Raw genomic sequence first — 19491 nt, forward strand, 5'->3', positions numbered from 1 at the left:
GCACTCTGGGAGGCCAAGGTGGGAGGATCGCTTGAGCTCAGGAGTTCGAGACCAGCCTGAGCAAGAGTGAGACCCTGTCTGTACTAAAAGTAGAAAGAAATTATTTGGACAACTAAAAATGTATATAGAAAAAATTAGCCAGGCATGGTGGCGCATACCTGTAGTCCCAGCTACTCGGGAGGCTGAGGCAAGAGGATCATTGGAGCCCAGGAGTTTGAGGTTGCTGTGAGCTAGGCTGACGCCACGGCACTCTAACCTGGGCAACAGAGTAAGACTCTGTCTCAAAAATAAATAAATAAAAATAAAATAAATAAAAGGCATATTAGTGTGCAGGTGGGAATAACCCAATATAGATTTATTATGAAGCAGGTCCAGGGGCCATTTGCCAGAACACAGTTCTTGGCTGGGCAGAAAAGGAGAGGGTTAGGAACACAATTGGGATTGGAAGCAGGGTCTTTTTGTCCCTCTTTCACTTACTCCTTCCTCCTTAAAAAGGCACCCCCATATTTAGCTAGGCATATGGTCACACAGAATAAAGACTACAATTCCCAGCCTCTGTTGTAGATTGGTACAGGTGGTTATGAGATGAATTCTTGGCCAATGCAATATAAGAATTGGTGCTTGTAATTTCCAAAAGTGTTCTTAAAGGAGTTTGCTTGTCTTTGCCATTTTTTTCTTTTTTGTGGGCTGGAATGTATTCATGATGACTGGAGCTCAGCAGCCATTTTGGACCATGAGGTAGAATGCATGTGCTGAGGATGGCAGAGCAACAGGATAAAATTGCAGAGCTTGGTGATTGTGGAGTTGCCCTATCAATCCTGGATGGCTTACATTAGAGTCTTTTTATGTGAAAGAGAAAAAATATATATAGTTTAAGCTATTGTTACTTGGAGTTTTCTAACACTTGCTGCAAGCCTGAGCCTAAATAATAAGAAGGTTGTTAGCTTTGAAAGGGATTAAGAGGTTTTAAGGAAAAGGGGAAGGTATGAAATAGTCCTTTCAGGGAATGGGAGAGTAATTGGATGAGGAAAGTATAGTAAGATTGTATAGCAGTGTGTAGTGCTTAGTTGAGATGTGTGTCATAAAATGTGAAGGGCCAGTGAGTGTGGTTTTATATTTTTCTCTAGCAAAGTGTTGCTGCTTAGATGCAGGTGTTGAGCAGGTGACACTTTGGTCTAACAAAGTTAGCTCTTTAACCAGGACAATAGGATAAGAGTGTGGGGCCAAGGGAGTGATTATGATTCTGAATCATGGAACCTGAGCTGGGAAGGCAGTGTGAGGGCAAGGAGCTTCGGTTCCATATTGCCATGTACCCCACCACCCTAAACTGAAGGGCTCAAAACAGCAATGATGTTACTCTTTCTCATGATTTTGTGGGCTGGCTGGGCTCAGCTGGGTGGTTCCACTCCACAGGGGTATTTGGGATCACTCATGTGGGTACATCAGCCAGAAGCTTAGCTGAGGCCAGAATGTTCAAGATGCCCTCTCATCCTTCAGAGCCTCTCTCCAAGTGGAATCTCACCATTCAGCAGGCTATCTGGGCTCCTGGCTCCAGGGGGAGTGTTATAAGAGGATAGACCCCAGTGAGCACCTGTCTTATCAGGCATCTGTGTGCCTCACTCACTGGCATCCCATTGGCCAAGCCAAGTGTCAGTATGGAGGGGACTAGATGAGGGGTGAGCCCCAGGAGGCAAGGGTTGGTGGGGCCATGGATGTAAGCAGGCTGCTGCGGTTTCCCCTCTGGCCCCTCCCACATACGAAATGCACTCACCCCCTCCCAAGACCCCTAATATCTCACCACTTTACAGCATCCAGCTCAGGCTTGAAGTCCAGGATCTTGGCATCTAAGGCAGGTCCAGGTGCAGATGAACTTTCACAGGTGCAGCCTACGTGTGTGGGTCTTCAGGTACAGAGACCTAGGAGCTAAAACACAAGGACCTTCCCCTACACATGCTGTGTACATTAATGAAACAGAGATTGTATATCTTTGACACTTCTGCTAAAAAGTGGGAGGAGCCTTGAGTATGTGCTGAACGTTGTAACCAGCTTCCAAAGAACAGAGCATACAAAAGGACAAACAGGTCAGGCATGGTGGCTCACGCCTGTAATCCCAGCATTCTAGGAGACTGAGGCGGGAGGATTGCTTGAAGTCAGGAGTTCAAGACCAGGCTGAGCAAGAATGAGACCCCGTCTCTACGAAAAATAGGAAAATTAGCTGGGCATGGTGGTGCACATATGTAGTCCCAGCTATTCAGGAGGCTGAGGCAGCAGGATTGCTTGAGCCCAGGAGTTTGAGGTTGCAGTGAGCTATGATGATGATGCCACTTCACTCTAGCCCAGGTGACAGAGGAAGACTCTGTCTCAGAAAAAAAGAAAACAGGAAAGAAATGTGGTTGGGTTCAAATCCACCATCTTGCTGTTTGTTTCCTATTTGCTCCATCTGTTCTGTTTCCCTCTTTCTCTTTTTCTGCCTTCTTTTGCATTCATTGAGAATTTTTCATGATTTATTTTCCTTGTCAGCCTATTGTTTATGGTGCATATCTGCAGTTTGTCACAGCCAGCTTCCAGCAACATCGTAGCACTTCAGACGTATGCTGAGACTCTCACCATAGTGCGTTTCCATTTCCCTTCTCCTGGCCACTGGCTATTTTATTATACATTTTCTTTCCACATATATTGTAAATCCTATAGGCATTGCTATTGTTTTATATTTAATAACTTGATTGTCTTTTAAATACTAAAAAGCAAAGTCTTCACACATACCCACCCAGCTACAATTTCCAAGCTTTTCACTCCTTGGTGGAGAGCTAGATTTCCATCTGGCATCATTTCTTCTCCCTGAATGATTTCCTTTAAGATATCTTACAGTGTAGATCAGCTGGTGATGAATTCTTTCAGTTTTTGTATGTTTGGAAAGCCTACTTAGCCTTCTGTTTTGAAAGCTATTTTCACTGGGTGTAGAATTTTAGGTTGACAGGCTTGTTTTTGTCTTTCAATACTTTAAAGATGTTGCTCCACCATCTTCGAGCTTTTTGGGTTTTTCTCCATGAGAAATCTGCTGTCTTCCTTATCTTTCTCCTCTGTCCATAAAATGTGGGTTTTTTTCCACTCCCTCCCTCTGGCTACTTTTAACATCTTCTCTGTATCACTTGGTTTTAAGCAATTTTATTACGATATGCCTTGGTGTATATAGTTTTCTTCCTATTTTATGTGCTTGGGGCTTGTTGAACTTCTTAGATTTGGGGGTTTATAATCTTCATGAAATTTGGAAAAATTTGACCCTCGTTTCTATAATCCTTTTTTCCCCCAATCCATCCCCACTCTTAGGAACTCCAATGACATGTATATTAGGTTCCTTGAAGTTGTGCTAGAGCTCACTGATATTGTGTTCATTTTTCCTCCAGTCTTTTTTTCCTCTGTGTTTACCTTTGGATCATTTATTTCTATTGCTGTGTCTTCGAGTTCACTAATATTTGCAATGTCTAATCTGTTGTCAATCCCATCCTGTGTATTTTTTTTTAATCTCAGGCATTGTAGTTTTCATCTCTAGAAGTCTAGTTGTGCTTTTAAGCTTTGTTAGGTGTGCCCAGGACAGTGTTTAGTCTAATGTTAGTTTTCCTGATTATTGAGGAAAAGACTTCTAAGTGTTTGACCTGATGCCTTGTGAGGTTTTCCACTCTGGCTGTTGGGATCAATCATTATTCCTGGCCCTGTGTGTGCTCCAGGGCTTGTTCCTTCTCATCCTTTCAGGTGGGTCTTTTCCTAGACTCTGGTATTTGCCTCACACATGCACTATTTTCTCTGCTGAACACTTGAGGGCCCTCAGCAGACTTCTGGGCTGTGCTCCTCTCTCTGGTTCTCTGCCACATGGACTCTGGCTCCTCTGGCCGCCCCCAGACACCAGCTCCGACTCCTACACTGAGGGAGTCCGTCTGGGTTGCCCACCGGTACTCTTTCCAGACAGTGACCTGGGGAGTCACAGGGTTCATGTTTGTCCCCCACCTCTCAAGGATCACTGTCCTTCACTGCCCATGTCCAATGTCCGCAGAACCATTGTTCCATAGATTTTCTCCGGTTTTTCCGTTGTTTCAGGCAGGAAGACACATCTGATTTCTGCAACTACCGCTCTGGGCTGGAAGTGAACATGGGTCTGGGATTCTTTGGAGCTCAGCTACTCTGATGGTGGAGTTGTGGGTCTGACCTCGGCTCTCTGCCTCTGGCTGTAGAAATTAGAGCCTGCCTCAGTGTGCACCCCCTGGGGCCCTCTGCCTTCCCACCTTGGCCTTCAGTGCCAGTTAGTGGTATTCTCAGGCTTTCATTATTCCTCCTTTGAATCCTTTTTTTTTTTTTTTTTTTTTTGAGAGAGAGAGAGTCTTGCTCTGTTTCCCAGGCTAGAGTGCTGTGATATCAGCCTAGCTCACAGCAACCTCAAACTCCTGGGCTTAAGCGATCCTCCTGCCTCAGCCTCCTGAGTAGCTGGGACTACAGGTGCAAACCACCTGGCTACCACACCTGGCTCATTTTTTCTATTTTTAGTAGAGACAGGGTCTCGCTCTTGCCCAGGCTGGCCTCAAACTCCTGACTTCAAAAGATTCTCCTGCCTCAGCCGCCCAGAGTCCTTGGATTACAGGTGTGAGCCACTGCACCCGGACTTCCTTTGAATCTTTAATGGAGCCGAGCAGTGGCCACCCCACCACCCCTACCATGATTATTCCCCTAGACTTTTCAAACACCTGGTACAGTGCACCAGCTGGTGCCTTCCCTGCTGCCTTGTGACCACTGCTAGATGACAGTGAAAGTTCTAACAACTGGATGTCATCTGCTATGGTCTGAGTGTCAGTGTCTTCCCAGAATTCATAGGTTGAAACCTAATTGCCAATGTGATGGTATTGGGAGGTGGGCCTTTGAGAGGTGATTAGGTCATTGGAGGTCTCCCTGCTCCCCCGCTTTCTTTCTGTGTCCTGATGGAAAATCACAGAGTGCCTTGACCACTCTGTGACCGCAGGCAACTGCAGGTTTGCCTAGCAGGCTTGAACCAAAACTGGGGCCTTGAACATTCCCAGGCACCGATAATGTTATCTAGGTTTACTAGAAAGAAACTGGCCCCGGCCCTGAGCCAGATTCCTTAAACCCTCATGTAAACTCCATACTCTGAAGCCCTGGCTGTGGAAGTACCTGGGGAGAATACCCTATTTTCTCACTGTCCATCGTGTGAGGTTGCTGCAGCCTCTGTATATAAGTTCCCTTAGTAAATGATGTCGACTGAGCACCCTGGTGTTCAGTGCTCTCTTTGGAATCCCAACTGGCCCCATCTTGGGAAGGTTTGTAGCTCTCCCTTGTGGAAACTCCCCTGCTGCTGCTTTTGGGGCAAACTCATCCATGGAATGAAACAGTCATAGGATGGAACCTTCATGAACGGGATCAGTGCCCTTATAAAGGAGGACCCAGAGAGCTCCTTTGCCCCTTCCACCATGTGAGGACACAGGGAGAAGTCTCCATTTATGAGGAAGTGAGCCCTCACCAGACACTGAATTGGGCAGTGCCTTGATTTTGGGTTTCCCAACCTCCAGAACTGTGAGAAGTAAATTTCTGTTGTAGGACATGCACAGTGGCTCAAACGTATAATCCTAGCACTTTGGGAGGCCAAGGTGGAAGGATCACCTGAGGCCAGGAATTCAAGACCACCCTGGGCATCATAGCAAGACTCCACATGTACAAAAAATGGAAAAATTAGCCAGTCATGGTGGTGCATGCCTGTAGTCCCAGTTACTTGGGATGCTGAAGCAGGAGGATTACTTGAGCCCAGGAGTTTGAGGCTACAGTGAGCTATGGGTGCACCACTGTACTCCAGCCTGGGTGACAAAGCAGACCTTGTCTCAAAAGAAAAAATGTTTCTGTTGTTTATAAGATACCCAGTTAGTGGTATTTTGTTATAGCAGTCCAAGTAGACTCACACTTGGGCTGCTATAACACTGGCCTTGTACCCTGGATCTCTGTGTTCCACCTCCAGCAGTGATAGGCCTGCAGTCAGCAATCTTCACCCTTATCACCCCCCAATCCAACTGCCTGCCTTCGTTGACCACTGCTGATCCCAACTCCCACAGCTTGGGTCCTCGGAGTGTACTCTCTGCAATGGGCTTTGGTGTGCAGTATAAGTCATTGTGATTAACCCTGTGGAGGGAAGAGGGGACATAGGGTGCCAAGGCCAGCCCCAGCCACCCCAGTGGGAGCTCTGGGGTCAGAGGTATCCTGTGTGGAGCCAAATGGCTAGGCCTTTTGCTCCCATATTGCCCAGTTGCTAGAGGCAGGCCACCCCTAGAAGGCTGTGACCTTGGCCAAGTGCTGTCAGCAGCTGAGGCAGCCCTAGAGCATCTGACAGTGGAAGGTGTCCACTCCAAGTACTGTTAGCAGTTGGGCTGAAGTCTTTCCTTGAAGGGTGATACATGTGATGTGTCACATGTCCACCACTAAGAAAAGTAGCAATGGGTGAAGGGAAGGAAACCACCTAGAGTCCAGGTGACACCAGCTGCCCTCAGTGAGGGGTGTGGTCATCAGGGGGCCAGGTTCCCCTGAGAGGGAGAAGGTGGGCACAGTCAGAGAGCAGGGGGACCTTTCTCAGGGGTGGAGCTGGGGGTACACAAGTGTGAGGGTAGAAGGGAGAGGAAGGGAATGCTTTGAGGCCATGGCAGAGACAGGGCTCCAGAGCAAATGCTGAAAGTGCACACGTTCAGTAGGGAGGTTGAGGGAGGTAGGGGTGGGAAGGTCCACGCTGGGTTAGGAATAACGAGGTGGCCAGGCCATCCATGCCAAGCTTCCATGGAGTGCAGACAGGTCAGTGGCCCACTGTCCCCTGCCAGAACCTTCCTGGCTGAAGCAGACCTGGCTGACCTCTGTTGTGAGTCCTCCCCTCCCCCAGCCCTCGCTCTACCACTCCTGCATCCTTCTCTCAGTGTCTCCTTCACCACTGCCACAAAGGACTGTCTCACAGGGGTGGGAATGTTACAAGAACATATGCATTTTTACAGCTGATGGAACTCTACATTTAAGGTATTTTACTGCATGTAAATTGCATTTCTGGCTTAGAAATTAAGTGACACTTGCCTCAGGCCCAGGGTCTGAGCAGGTCAGGCAGTTGGACTCCTCGCAAGAAGATGATTACCTGGACTGCTTTGGGGCTGCTGGCATCTCTGCTATCCAGCGAGAGATCCGGGACACAGGAGGCTGTGGGTTCACCTTACTGGAATCAAGAAGGGGGCAGGGTCCAGTTGTACCTCTGCATACCCCCCATTTCTAGCTGGGCTGACCCAGAGCTGAAGGCTGAGGACCACCCTCATGTCCACTCTCCAGGCCCATGTGCACTTCTTGTCTCTCCATTTATTAACAGAAAAATGGCATTTTGTGATATGATGTCTGAGATTTGCTTCAAAATGACAGAGAGAGGCCGGGCGCTTGAGCCAGCCTCCAGTGAAGGGACCCTCACTCCACTTTTGTGCACATTTGATATTTTCTATAATAAAACAAGAAAAAATCCTGAACTTTGTATTTTGTCATTTAATTTGCATGCCTTTGGTTCTTAATAGGGACTCTATTTCTTGTGTAGTCAATCACCTGTTAACCCCTTTGGGGTCTCAGCATCTTGGTTCTATAAAACGTCAATTTATACCAATTATTTCTTTCTATAACCAGAATGTTAACCGGTTGTTATATTTAGTGCAAATATTTTTTACTACTTTGATATTTGCTCTTTGTTTTTGCTTGTCTTTTTCACGTGCACTTTTGTGTTGTGGTCCAATCTCTCTCTTTAGCCTTCAGTTTGCCTCTGGGCCTGTCTGGCCACTCCTCATGCCCTTGTCCCCATAGGCCCTTCCTGGCACATAAAACTGTTTTGGAATAAAGACCCCTCATCCTGAAGCCCTCCCTGGCATCCTCGCTGCTGAGGGAACCTGGCTCCTTCCATGCTGCTCCCTTCCTGGCAGCCCTGTTTGGGGGCCTGGAGGGGAGGCACCTTCCCCCTTGCTCCTCACTGAGCCCTGCAGCCCCTGCCCCCAAGAGTCCTAGCTGGGACGCAGTCACCACCCAGCACCTGCCCTTGCTGTCAGCACCACTCCCCACCCATCGCTGTCTGAACTCCTGTGCTCTCAACATCCTCCTGGACGATCCTTCAACAGCCTTGACCTATAGACAATGTCCTATACCCTCAACTGCCCCCCCCATCAGCTCAATTCTATACCCTGTTCTCTGCCATCGCTTCTCTGCCCAGCAGGAGGAGTGGACCCTCCAGGCCAGGCTGTCCACTGATTTTCTGGGCTTGTGCCCCACTAGGGCAGAGGGGGTGAGAACCTGACCACAGCGTGGGCACAGCAGGGGCTCTGGCTTTGTTGAGGGTGGGGGTGCTGGGAAAACAGTAGTGGGATAACCTCCCTCAAGCCCGACCTTTCCAAAACATGGGACTTGAGGAGGGCAAAGAGAGGGGCAGCCAGAAGCAGAGGGAGGCAGGTGGTCACAGAACCAACACTGTACACCTCCAACCCCAAAGAGAGGGGCTGGGCAGAGCTGTAACTTGAATCAGGACAGCTGGAAGAGACCTCAGCACAGAGAGGTTCTGCCGTGTGGCCTGGAGCTTCCACCAGGGGCTGGGGCTGGGGGCCGTGGCCTCACATGGGAACCCTGCAAGTCTCCCAAGGCCCAACATCTCAGTGAGAAATTCAGGGTGGCCTTCAGTGGAGCAGAGCTAAAACTTCCCAAGTGCATGGGAATAGTCAACCGGATCCTGGGGCCAAAGCTCCACAGTGACCCCGGGTGCTGGGAGCGAGGGGAGCGGCAGGTCAGGATGTTAGAAGGAAAGCAGGGAAGAAGGCCTAAGTAATTGTGCCCGGGCCACATGTGTGCTCAGCACCCGGGGCGGGGCGCAGTGATGGCCAAGGCCTGGACACAGCTGCCCCTCCCCGCCGGGCGCCCCAGGGGCTGCGGGCTCCACCGAGGGGTACAAGAGCTGCCCAATGGTCCCCTCGGGAGCGCCTGGCCGCCGGACACATGTGTCCCGCTCTGACGCGTCGTCCGTCAAGGGGACTGGGGGCCAAGGGGGCGGGGAGATTGACAGAGAGAGGCAGGTAAGCGGACAGGGAGGTGGGGGGCGGGGGGGGGGAGAAAGGAGGAATGAATGAGGGCAACAGAGAAACAGGACGCCGAAGAGAAATGAAGTTGAAGTGAGCAGAGGACAGAGATGGGCGATGGGGTGGAGGAATGAAAGGACGAGAGAAGGGGATGGAGAGCTGGGAGCCCGAGAGATCAAAGTATGGGGACAGAGCGACAGGATCCCTGGGACGAGTGGAACGGGACACGGAAGGAATCGGAAGGACACAGTTGGGAGCGGGGAGAGAGCGGCCGGGAGGAGGCAGTGAGCACCGAGTGAGGGGATCGCGCCTGGCACGTCCCGCGGCGCCCTGAGGGTCCACGCGGTAATTAGGCCTCGGTCCAGATGGGCCCCCAGTCCCGCAATCAAAATGTTAATTGGCCTGCGCCTCCGGCTGTGCCTCGGCCGGGCCCCCTGGGAGGAAACCTGGACTGCCGGCGCGGCCGAGGGGGATCCCTGCCCCGCCCCCACCACGAGCAGCGCCGGCTGCTGCTCGGCGATAAGGGGGAGGCCGAGCCCCGCCCCCGCCCCTCGGGAGCGCCTGCCACGCAAGATGAATGTCCCGCCGCTGCCGGGGCCGCTGGCACAAAGCTGGTCCGCGGTTTCCGCCGCGCCCCGCGCCCGGCCAGTTCGGTCACACCCACTCTGGCTGGGCGCGGGGCCGGGGACGACCGAGGCAGCCGGTCGGCGGACGGACGGGGGAGGGGCGCTGAGCTCAGCATTTCAGGCGCGCCTCCGTGCGCGCGCCCCGCGCGCCTGTCCCCTGCAGGGCCCGCCCGCCGCGCGCTCCCGGCCACTGTCTGCGGGCCCGCTGCGCCTCCTCACAAGGTCACCGCGGAGCAATGAGCGCGCGGGCCCCCACCTCGTGCGCGCTCCCAGCTCAGCGGCGCCACGACACTCCCCAGAGCCGCCCCCGCAACCTTGGTGCCTAACGACAGCAGGCCGCACGGGGGCGCGCTTGGAGCGTGGAGACCCGAACAATCGCGCGGGGGCGGGTGAGGGACAATGGCGTCGCCGGGCCCTAATTGGGGACATATGTACACGCGCGCGGCCATTGTGCGGCCCGGAGCCCCGGAACCCCAGCGCCCCGGCGCCCAGCCATTGGCAGCTGAGCCTGACGTCATGGGGGCTGCAAACTCCGGGCGGGCGGCCGCAGGAATGGTTATCCGCCTGGTTGCGGGGCTGCTGGGGGGGGAGCTGCAGCCGCGCGGAAGGGCGGAAAACCACCAATGACGCCGAATTTCAGGAGCAGGGTCATGGTAGCCCCTCTCCTCCTCCACACCCCGCTCGCTGCAACGCCTCTGCGTTCTACATTCGCCCGTGGGAGAGAGGCGTGGGGCGGGGAGGCCTTTCCAGCGGGCACGGGGTCAGCCCGGGTGACCGAGTGGCAGAAGACATTGCGGCACAGGGCGCACGCAGCGCTGCCACACTGCGCTTTCGCTGCCTCAGCATTCGCTCCCTCGTCTTCCGCCGCCCCCACCAGCCCCTGCAGATCCCGCGCCTTCAGGCCTCGAGCGGGGCGGGCCGGACTCGGCTGGAATCCGCCCTGCGTTCCTTCCCACAGGACCCAAAGTCCGGGGCGCATGGGTCCCAGGCCTGTTTTCATCTCTTCCCACACGCCTGACAATGCCACCGACCGCTGGGCCGCAGTTCCCTGAGCCGCGCAGGGGAATTCCCCACACATGGAGGCCGAGGCATCCCCAGGACCCCTCCCAGGAGACCCTGGTCGGGGCTCAGCCCAGCACAGCCATTTCCGCCGGCCTCTCCCGCCTCCCCTCCGTCCCCCTCCCCCAGCTCCTGGTCTTTAAAAGCCGGAGGCTGAGCCTAGGCGCTGGCAGAGGCGGCTGCGGGCTCAGGAGCCCGGCCCAGGAGCTGTCCGAGCGCCGAGCCCCGCCCCCGGAGCCCCTGTCCCTGCCTCCCTCCCTCCCTTGGCCCGCCCTCCCTGCGCACCCCTCCCCCCCAGGACCCCCGCCCCCCGCCCGCCGCCGCCGCCGCCGCCGCCGCCGCCGCCGCCACTGCTCGCTCCGGCTGCAGAACAATAAAGCAAGCCTCCCAGAGACCCCCGCCGAGGACCCCCGCCCGGCGGTTGATCCCCCGCGGACCGCCCCTCTCCGCCCTTGCCGGCTGAGCGCGCCCAGGCGCTGGCCGCGGTGCTGCCCAGTCCGGCGCTGGCCGCGGTGCTGAAGCTGCGGACGCTGCCGCTGCTGCCGCCTCGTTCTCCAGGCCCCGCGCCGCCGCCCCCGGTGGCATGGGGGGCCGCTGACTGAGGCTCCGCCGCGGCGGCGGGGGGGAGGGGAAGGGGGCCGCGGAGCCGGGCCAGCCCTGCACCCACTCGCAGCCTCCGGGCCCGGGACGGAGCCGCTCCCCCCTCTCCGCCCCCCAGCCTCCTCCCCCGCCTGTCCAGGGGCGGCACTGCGGGCTGGGAAGCCGGGACCAGAGGAGGGAAGGAAGGAAGGAAGAAGAGAGGAGAGGAAAGGAGAGCAGAGGAGAGGAAGAAGACGACGAAGAGGGACCCGGAGGGACAGAGGAGCAGACGCAGGGCAGCCAGGAGGAGGAGAGAGGACGGCACTCTCGTGGCAGCATCCAAAGGCCAGAGTGGGGACCTGCTCTGCCTACGCTGCTCCTCGGATGGTGACGGGGCCCCGCCGCGGCCGCAGTCCCCCTGAGCCCCGGCTCCACAGGCCCGCAGCGCCGGAGTCCCACAGGAATCATGCCCAGGTCCTTCTTGGTCAAGAAGGTCAAACTTGACACATTTTCTTCGGCAGACCTGGAGAGCTCCTACGGGCGCGCCCGCAGCGACCTCGGCGTGCGACTGCACGATAAAGGTGAGAGCTGGGCTGAAGCGGGGCCCAGGGGCCCAGGGCCTTGCTGGAAGGGGTTGAGGGCCAGAGTGTGAGGGTGGGGGAGGAAGAACCCGGGAAATAGACTGGGGTACACAGAATGGGCAAGAGGCTGTGGCTGGAGCGGGACTGCAGAGGTTGGGGAAAGGGGAACGCAAAGGCAGGCCAAACCTGGGCAAGGCTGGAGAGACATTGGGGAAGAAGGGCCAAGAAGAGGTGGCACCTGAAGGCACACACTGACCCGCATCTTGACCCATGCGGGGACAAACAGCTGTATGGATGCCTGTCAAATGACAGGACCCAGCCTGCTGGGCACATGCAGACCCACACCCAGAAACCTGGGCCCACGTCACTACCCTCTTTTCTTCATCGGTTACACCACCAGAATGCCTGCTGGAGCTAGCTGGGGAATGCTGGGAGTGTCAGGGAGTAGGCATGGGGCCCAGCGGGGCCGCCCACCTGTCAGGGCAAAGGGTGCAGCTTTCCTGGAACCAGGGTCAGGGAGCAGGATGTGGAGGTGGGCTGTGGGCAACGGAGGCCCAAGGTGCTGGAGGCAGGGAGAGGCTCTTTGTGTAAGGGTGCCCAAGTTCAAGGACAACTGTTAGCATGCAGGAGATGGGGACGGGAGTGCCAGGCAGCGTCGGATGGCAGAGCAAGTGTGACCTGCAGTAGCGAGAGCCTGTATGGATCCATGTGACTACATGTGGCCATGTGACCGTGTGCGCTTGTGTGACCCTGTGTGAGTGTGTGCTTGCCTGTGTGCCACTACATGGGACCATGTGACTCTGAGTCTGCTGTGCACCATGTGACTGAGAGTGTGTCCAGGGTGGCAGCATGTGTGACCCTGCATGAGTAGGTGGTGAGTTTGGGAGGTCAGCGTACAGCCTACCCTATGAGGGGACTCTAGGGCTGATGGTGGCAGGGAGATTCGGTGTAACGCTGAAAGAGCCAGAGCCTGCATCATGAGGGGTGTGCATTTGTGACTTCGAGGTTGTGAGATCCATCTTGTGCCTTGGGAACAGCCACAGTTACCAGCATAAATGATGCTGCTCTCCTGCAGCTTGTCCCTGTGAAGGTGTCCCCTGGTGGACACCCTGGCATTCTCTTCACCACAGCTCTCCCTAGTTGCCTGTTGAGGAGCTTGGAAAGGACCCCAAAAGGGGAGTGTGGGCAGAAGAGGGCAATGTTGAACAGGGTAGGACCCAAGAGTTCATGATAACTGGAGAGAGTGAGGGAGAACCAGAGTGGACTTGGACAGAGGGGAGTGAGGCTTGAGCCACAAGGGTAGGGGCCAAGTTCAGTGAGTGGTGGGAGAGGGAGATGAGAGGGAGGTGCTGGTGAGGGCTGGAACTGGGGGAGGTATAAATCTCTAGGGCTGGTTGGGGGGGGGCCTCAGGGGCCAGAGAGGAGCAACATCAAAATGGAGCACGGATCTGGGGGCCCAGGCAAGAGCCAGTGAGGACCCCGGAAAGGCAGGACCCACGGGGTCCCTGGGCCAGCGGCCCTGGCTTTGTGCGCGGCGGGTCTGCAGTGTGTTGCATAATCAGGGAAAACTGCTGAAGTGGGGAGAACCCGAGGGGGAGGGGAAGGAAGAGTGGGGGGAGGAGGGAGAGGGAAGCGCCACCCCTCCCCCCTGACCTTGAGGCTCGGGGGAAGGGGGGCAGCCGCGCCCGAAGATGCGCCTCTCTCCTCCCCCCACGAGGGTGGGGCGCTCAGGCGGCGGGGGCGGAGCCTGGCCCAGCCCTGTCTCATCCTCTTCTCTCCTCTCTTCCCCTCCTTGTCGTCTCCATCCTCCCGGCCCCGCGGTCCCTCGCCCCTTTCTCCTTTGTCCTTCTCGATGTTTGCCTCTTTCCCGGTACTTGGCATCTCCCGGCCTGTGTCCGTTCTGTCTCCCGCCGACCCCCGCCATGTGCGTCTTGCCCGCTGCCCCATTCCCTTCCCGCTCTCTGTCTGTCCACCTCGGCCCGCAGGATACCTCAGCGACTACGTGGGGCCCTCGTCCGTCTACGATGGCGACGCCGAGGCGGCGTTGCTCAAAGGGCCGTCCCCAGAGCCCATGTACGCTGCAGCCGTGCGGGGAGAGCTGGGTCCTGCGGCCGCTGGCTCGGCGCCGCCGCCCACCCCGCGCCCGGAGCTGGCCACAGCTGCGGGCGGCTACATCAACGGCGACGCTGCAGTCAGCGAGGGCTACGCGGCCGACGCCTTCTTCATCACCGACGGGCGCTCGCGCCGTAAGGCTGCCAATGCCAATGCTGCTGCCGCTCCCTCTACGGCCTCAGCGGCGGCCCCAGATGGGGACGTCGGAGTCGGGGGCGGGGCGGGCGCGCGCAGCTCGGGATCCGGGGCCGGGGGCCGGGGCGGCACGCGTGCGGGGGCAGGCACCGAGGCGCGCGCGGGGCCAGGGGTGGCAGGCACTGGTGGCCGGCACGCGTGCGGCGAGTGCGGCAAAACGTACGCCACGTCGTCGAACCTGAGCCGGCACAAGCAGACGCACCGCAGCCTGGACAGCCAACTGGCGCGGCGGTGCCCGACGTGTGGCAAGGTGTACGTGTCCATGCCGGCCATGGCCATGCACCTGCTCACGCACGACCTGCGCCACAAGTGCGGCGTGTGCGGCAAAGCCTTCTCTCGACCCTGGCTACTGCAGGGCCACATGCGCTCGCACACCGGCGAGAAACCCTTCGGCTGCGCGCACTGCGGCAAGGCCTTCGCCGACCGCTCCAACCTGCGCGCACACATGCAGACGCACTCGGCCTTCAAGCACTTCCAGTGCAAGCGCTGCAAGAAGAGCTTCGCGCTCAAGTCTTATCTCAACAAGCACTACGAGTCGGCCTGCTTCAAGGGCGGCGCTGGCAGCGGCGGCCCCGCGGCCCCTGCGCCGCCACAGCTCAGCCCTGTGCAGGCCTAGGGCGGGGGGGCCTCCGCCAGCCAGGTCGGCTCTCAGCAATACGGGCCCCCAGGGAAGTCCCTGCCGGCGTCCAGGAGGAGGGGCCGGAGGGCGGGCCCCTCCTCACAGCAATAGGGGGAGGGGGGGCCCGGTCCTACCCCGCCCCGCCCGCCAGGGGCCTTGCCGGCCTTTTCAAGCAATAGGGTCCTGAGGGGAGACCCACCCCAAGCCCCTTCCCCTCCCCTCCAGGGTGCCCCAGGCTTTTTCCCAGCAATAGGGTCGAGGAGACCCAGAACCGAACCTCATCTCTGAGTTGGGTCTCTGAAGACGGCATGGGGTGAGGTAGGGAGCGCCCTCTTTCTCCCTCCTCTGCACCCCTGGATCGCGTCGCAGAGACTCAGGTCTTCCCTACCCTTCCCAAGCCTTCAAGGGCCCGGCCTGCGGCCCAGACGTCCAGGGAGCCGGTCCCTCCCCGGCAGCAGGCCAGGGGAGGAGCAGGAGAGGGGCGGGCCTGCAGAGGCCTTCCTGCCCCCCACCCCCGCGCAGTCTTCGCAGAACTCCCGGGAGTGTTAGACGCGTTGGGATCGGGGAGGGGAGCGGACGGCGGCACCCCTCTCCTTCGGGTTGCTTCTGGGGCCTCAGTCCGAGCCGCCCCCCCGACCCTCGCCTCGCATCCTCTGCCAAATCTGAATTCTTCCAGCCCAGCTTCCCGGGCGCTGTCCTCCATAACGAATAATAATGACACATATCGAATCGCATGGACTTATCCGACCTCCTCAGACCCCGCTCCCGCCCTGCCCCGGGGCTCCCTCCCTCGTACCCCGGGCATTCGGTGTTGGAGGACGGATTCCCGGGGCCCAGCAGGCAGGCCTGGGTGCTGCCCTCTGCACATCTTTCTGTATTCGCTTTGCGGGTAAAGCCCCCTGGGGGGGTTGCGGACGCGTCGGGTTTCTTTCTGTATTTGTACGTTTAATTTATGAACGGATTGCACTCGGGTCAGGGAGGGGGCGCTGAACCCCCCCATCCTTCCCGCCGACGCCCGGGCCTTGGGATGTCCAGGATTACTTTCCCCGCCCCTGAGGCCTGCTCCTAGCTGGGCACCTCTAGGGAGCCTCAGGCCCCGCCTCTCAGAGGCCGGTCCCTCCCCTGAGACCCAGGCCCCGCCCCCACTCGGTTGCCAACTTTCGCCCGTCTATGCCAAAGCCTCGGCGGCGACCCCCGCCCCAAGGGCCCGCCCCATTGGCCGCCGCCTTTGTGACGTCACTGCATGCAGCCCCACCCCTCCTCCCGACCCTACCCGGGGCTGCCCGCTCCCTCTCCCTTTTAGGTAGTCCGATGCCGACTATAGAGCAATAATGCGCACTGCATGCGAAGCTGCCGCCGCCTCTAGAGTTACTGAGAATCAGGTATCCCCTCGCCCCATCCACCCCATAGGCCCCTAGATCAGGGACGCTGCGCGGGGCCGGCCGCGCAGACTTTCTTCCTCCCCCTTCCCTGCCCCCCCACGGCAGAGCCCGGCGGGTGTACTGGTTCTGGGGGCGGGGGTGGGGTGGCTGGACCCACGATCCCTCCTTCAGTCATCCATTATTCTCCGACCGTTCATTAGGCACCTAATATGTGCCAGGCCCATTGCTGAGTCCGCCAGGGATGCGGTGACCTTCGGGGAGGTGCGTGTGCAAGACAGGTGGCAACAGGTTTGGGTGGGCCAGGGAAGGATGCCCATGCAGACAGACCAGGTCCCTAGGCTCAGACGGTCCCCTCCTACTCCTCTCCACCTCAGCCCGGTCCTTGCTGGGCGCAGTTGGGGTCTACCTTTGACTTGGGCCTTTTGGTCTTAGCTGAGGTGACAGAACCAGGGCCCCAGGGCCCAGCGCCAGCCACCAGAGCTGCCCATACAGGGGTCCAGTCTTCTGATCCCCTGGAAACGCGGCTCTGCTGTGTCCGGCCAGGGGCAGGGCCCTGGCAAGAGAAAAAGGAGCAAGCTTGAATATGTGATGTGGCCAGCCTCATCCCCAGCACCCAGCTTGGCTGCCCCGACAGGGGGACACCGTGGGCCCACATCCAAACCCCTACACAACCAGGCGTGGTGCCCACACAGCTCCCAAGTTGGGCCCTGCCCACCTGTGCTGCATGCACACACACATACACACACACACACAGGCGCCCCCACCCCACCCCACTCCACTCTCCCGTCTACCTACCTAGGGAGAAGGCCTGAGGGCCATGGGCCCACCAGGGTCTCCCACTTCCCCTCACATCTCGCCGCCGTGGAAAGCCATGGGCCCTTTCCCGCCCCCATAACTAAGCAGCACAATAACCGACTTAGCGAATTCAGGTAGAAGGAACGTTTAGGTAGCACCTATTTTGTACTGATTCTACAAGTAGGGCCCGAGGTACGGGGGCCCTCGGGTGGGGGCTGTGGCCGCCGGCCTGCCCCGCCCCCACCCCCGCCTGCGCCCCGCCGCCTTGTACATATTCCCACCCGGAACTGGCCGGGATTTTTACTCGGGCCGCGCCCCTGTTCCGCCCCCGTTTGGGGCCGGGCCGGCCAGACAGACGGACGGACGGACAGACCTCCTTCCTAAGCACAATAGCACCAGCTCCCCGGAGCGCCGCACCTCCACGAGGAGAATAAATGCCACTCTTGATAGAATTTGGATTGTTGGGCTGATGTGTCCTGGGCTGGGCTGCACTGCTGGGGGGCCTGTGGGCATCTTCCCAGTCCTGCCACAGTACAGAGGCTGGCAGCTTGCAGGCGTCAATGTGGCAGCTTTTCCAAAGAAGGCTCTCTTCTTCCACTGGGGAGCAAAGCAGTTGGCATTTCCCCAGGAGCAGGTGAATCTGCTCTGTTCCAAGAATTGGTCACTAAGGGTCTCCAGTCTCCAGTCCAAAGTCAGGCTCAGCTCAAGGGTAATCTAGAATGGCCAGAGTAGGTATAGCAGGGGCTGCAGCCCCCTAGCCTGGGGTGCCTCCACTCTACACCACCCTCCATGTAGGGGCTTTTGCTGCCCTGGCAGGCCTGACAGCCACAAGTGAGCTCTCTGAGATGCTGTTCTAAGAAATGGGGATGGCAGAGGATTAGAGCTCTGGCTCCTCCCTGTGGTCTGATACCCACATTCTGACCCCCAGGCTTCCAGGTTATGGGCGCCCACTGTCTGAGGGGGCCTGCATGGACAGCTGGGCTGGACCAGTTCCAGGGAGGAGGTGCCCAGAGGGCACATAGGCTTCTGTAGCCACCCATAGCCCAAGGGCTCCAGACAGGAAGAATAGAGTTGAGATGAGAGGTGGGGCTGTGCTGAGAGAGCAGAGGGGCAGGAACTAGCAATGGCCCCTGGTAACCAGGGTGAGCTGAGAGGCCCAAAGTTTTGGGGCACATATGGTCAAACCAGGTCAGCTTTAAGCCCAGGGCCAGCACAGCTGCCCACACCCTGTGGACAGGTCTGCCCAGACTCCATTGGGGTGGAGAGCAGGGGAGCCAGTTCTGCAGCAGGTTATAGCCTGTGGGCCTGCTGTTTGGAGGGGGCTCTGATGGGGTGAATGCCCCCTTCTGGAGAGCACTGCCAGCGATAACAATGGCAGGTGTGAAGGCATGCCTGGTACCGGTAGGGGTCGGTGGCCAAAGCCTCCTGCAGAGGCACTCTTCACTTTCACTGTCTGTGGGCTGGGGAGGCATCATAGCCCTACTTGGAGATGAGGAATCTGAGCCTCTGGGAGACAAACAGCTTGTCTAAGGCTAAAGGATCCCAGGGCTGCCTTTGACATAAGCTCTGCCCCCAAATTCTACCCACCTTGGCAGGTGGCAGTGGCAGGGAGGAAGGCTCCTAACCGCTCACTCCTTTCTGAAGGACTCCACAGCAACTGTTTTTTTCTGCTTCTCCAGAATTTTGATGGGTGTTGGGGGTGGAAGGGTGGACGCGGCCTCCCTGAGACCTGGGATGAGCTCAACCCCCCATTCCTCTCATCCGTGGACGCAACTTTCTATCCTAGAGAATGGGTGGCACAGGCTGCTGACCATCACTGCCCATGAACTCTCCCTGCTGGCCGTGTCCCTCACAGGCCTCCTTGGCCCACCCACGGCCCCTCTGCCCTAGGGTAAGCCCAAGATCCCTTCTAAACCCCAACCCCCTCCCAGCCCTTTATCCCACCAGGTCTGCAAGTCTCCTCGCCCCAGCCTCTGCCCGCTCATTTGTTGCAGCGCCCAGCCGGGAGATCCTCACCGTGCTTTCCAGACCCACCCCACCACGCACACCTTCGTTCCCAGCCAATCTCATCTACCCCGACCTTTCGCCTCTTCCCTGGATTCCTAGGCTGCACCTCACCCTGGATCCCGGGGTACTGGGGCTGTGCCAGGCGTCACTCTCCTCTTAGCCTGCCCGGGCCCCGCCTCTCGGCTGCAGGTCCCGCCCCCGCCGTTGCCGTCAGTACCGACGCTCTCGCTCATTGGTGTGATTAGAGCCGGTGCCTTCCCATTGGCTCGCGGCCCTGCTCTTCCCGCTCAGCCCGACCCATCCTCCCTGGTGGCCCGGGTCCACTCTCTGGCCGCCTCACTGCCCCGGCCACTTGCCGGCTGACCGGTTTGAAGCGGGACGGGGTCGCAGGCAGCCGTCTCCAACGCGACCCTTCACTTCTCA

The 19491-nt window shown here is 57.9% G+C and overlaps 1 protein-coding gene across 1 annotated transcript; it reads left to right on the top strand.

The window, feature by feature from the left end:
* Positions 1 to 11728: 11728 nt before the first annotated feature.
* On the top strand, positions 11729 to 15004 carry SCRT1 (scratch family transcriptional repressor 1). Its single transcript, XM_045561207.1, has 2 exons — positions 11729 to 11958; positions 13944 to 15004. The coding sequence occupies exons 1-2, from the start codon at positions 11844 to 11846 to the stop codon at positions 14879 to 14881; spliced, it is 1053 nt and encodes a 350-aa protein (XP_045417163.1). The 5' UTR covers positions 11729 to 11843; the 3' UTR covers positions 14882 to 15004.
* The last annotated feature ends 4487 nt before the right edge of the window (positions 15005 to 19491 follow it).

The sequence above is a fragment of the Lemur catta genome, chromosome 9 (assembly GCF_020740605.2).
Source record: "Lemur catta isolate mLemCat1 chromosome 9, mLemCat1.pri, whole genome shotgun sequence".
Classification (NCBI taxonomy): domain Eukaryota; kingdom Metazoa; phylum Chordata; class Mammalia; order Primates; family Lemuridae; genus Lemur; species Lemur catta.

What these genes read in the sequence shown, in the direction of transcription:
- SCRT1 (XM_045561207.1), top strand. Translation starts at nt 11,844, where the DNA reads ATGCCCAGGTCCTTCTTGGTCAAGAAGGTCAAACTTGACACATTTTCT. An exon ending in CGTGCGACTGCACGATAAAG is followed by an intron (nt 11,959 to 13,943) that starts GTGAGAGCTGGG and finishes CTCGGCCCGCAG; the next exon opens with GATACCTCAGCGACTACGTG.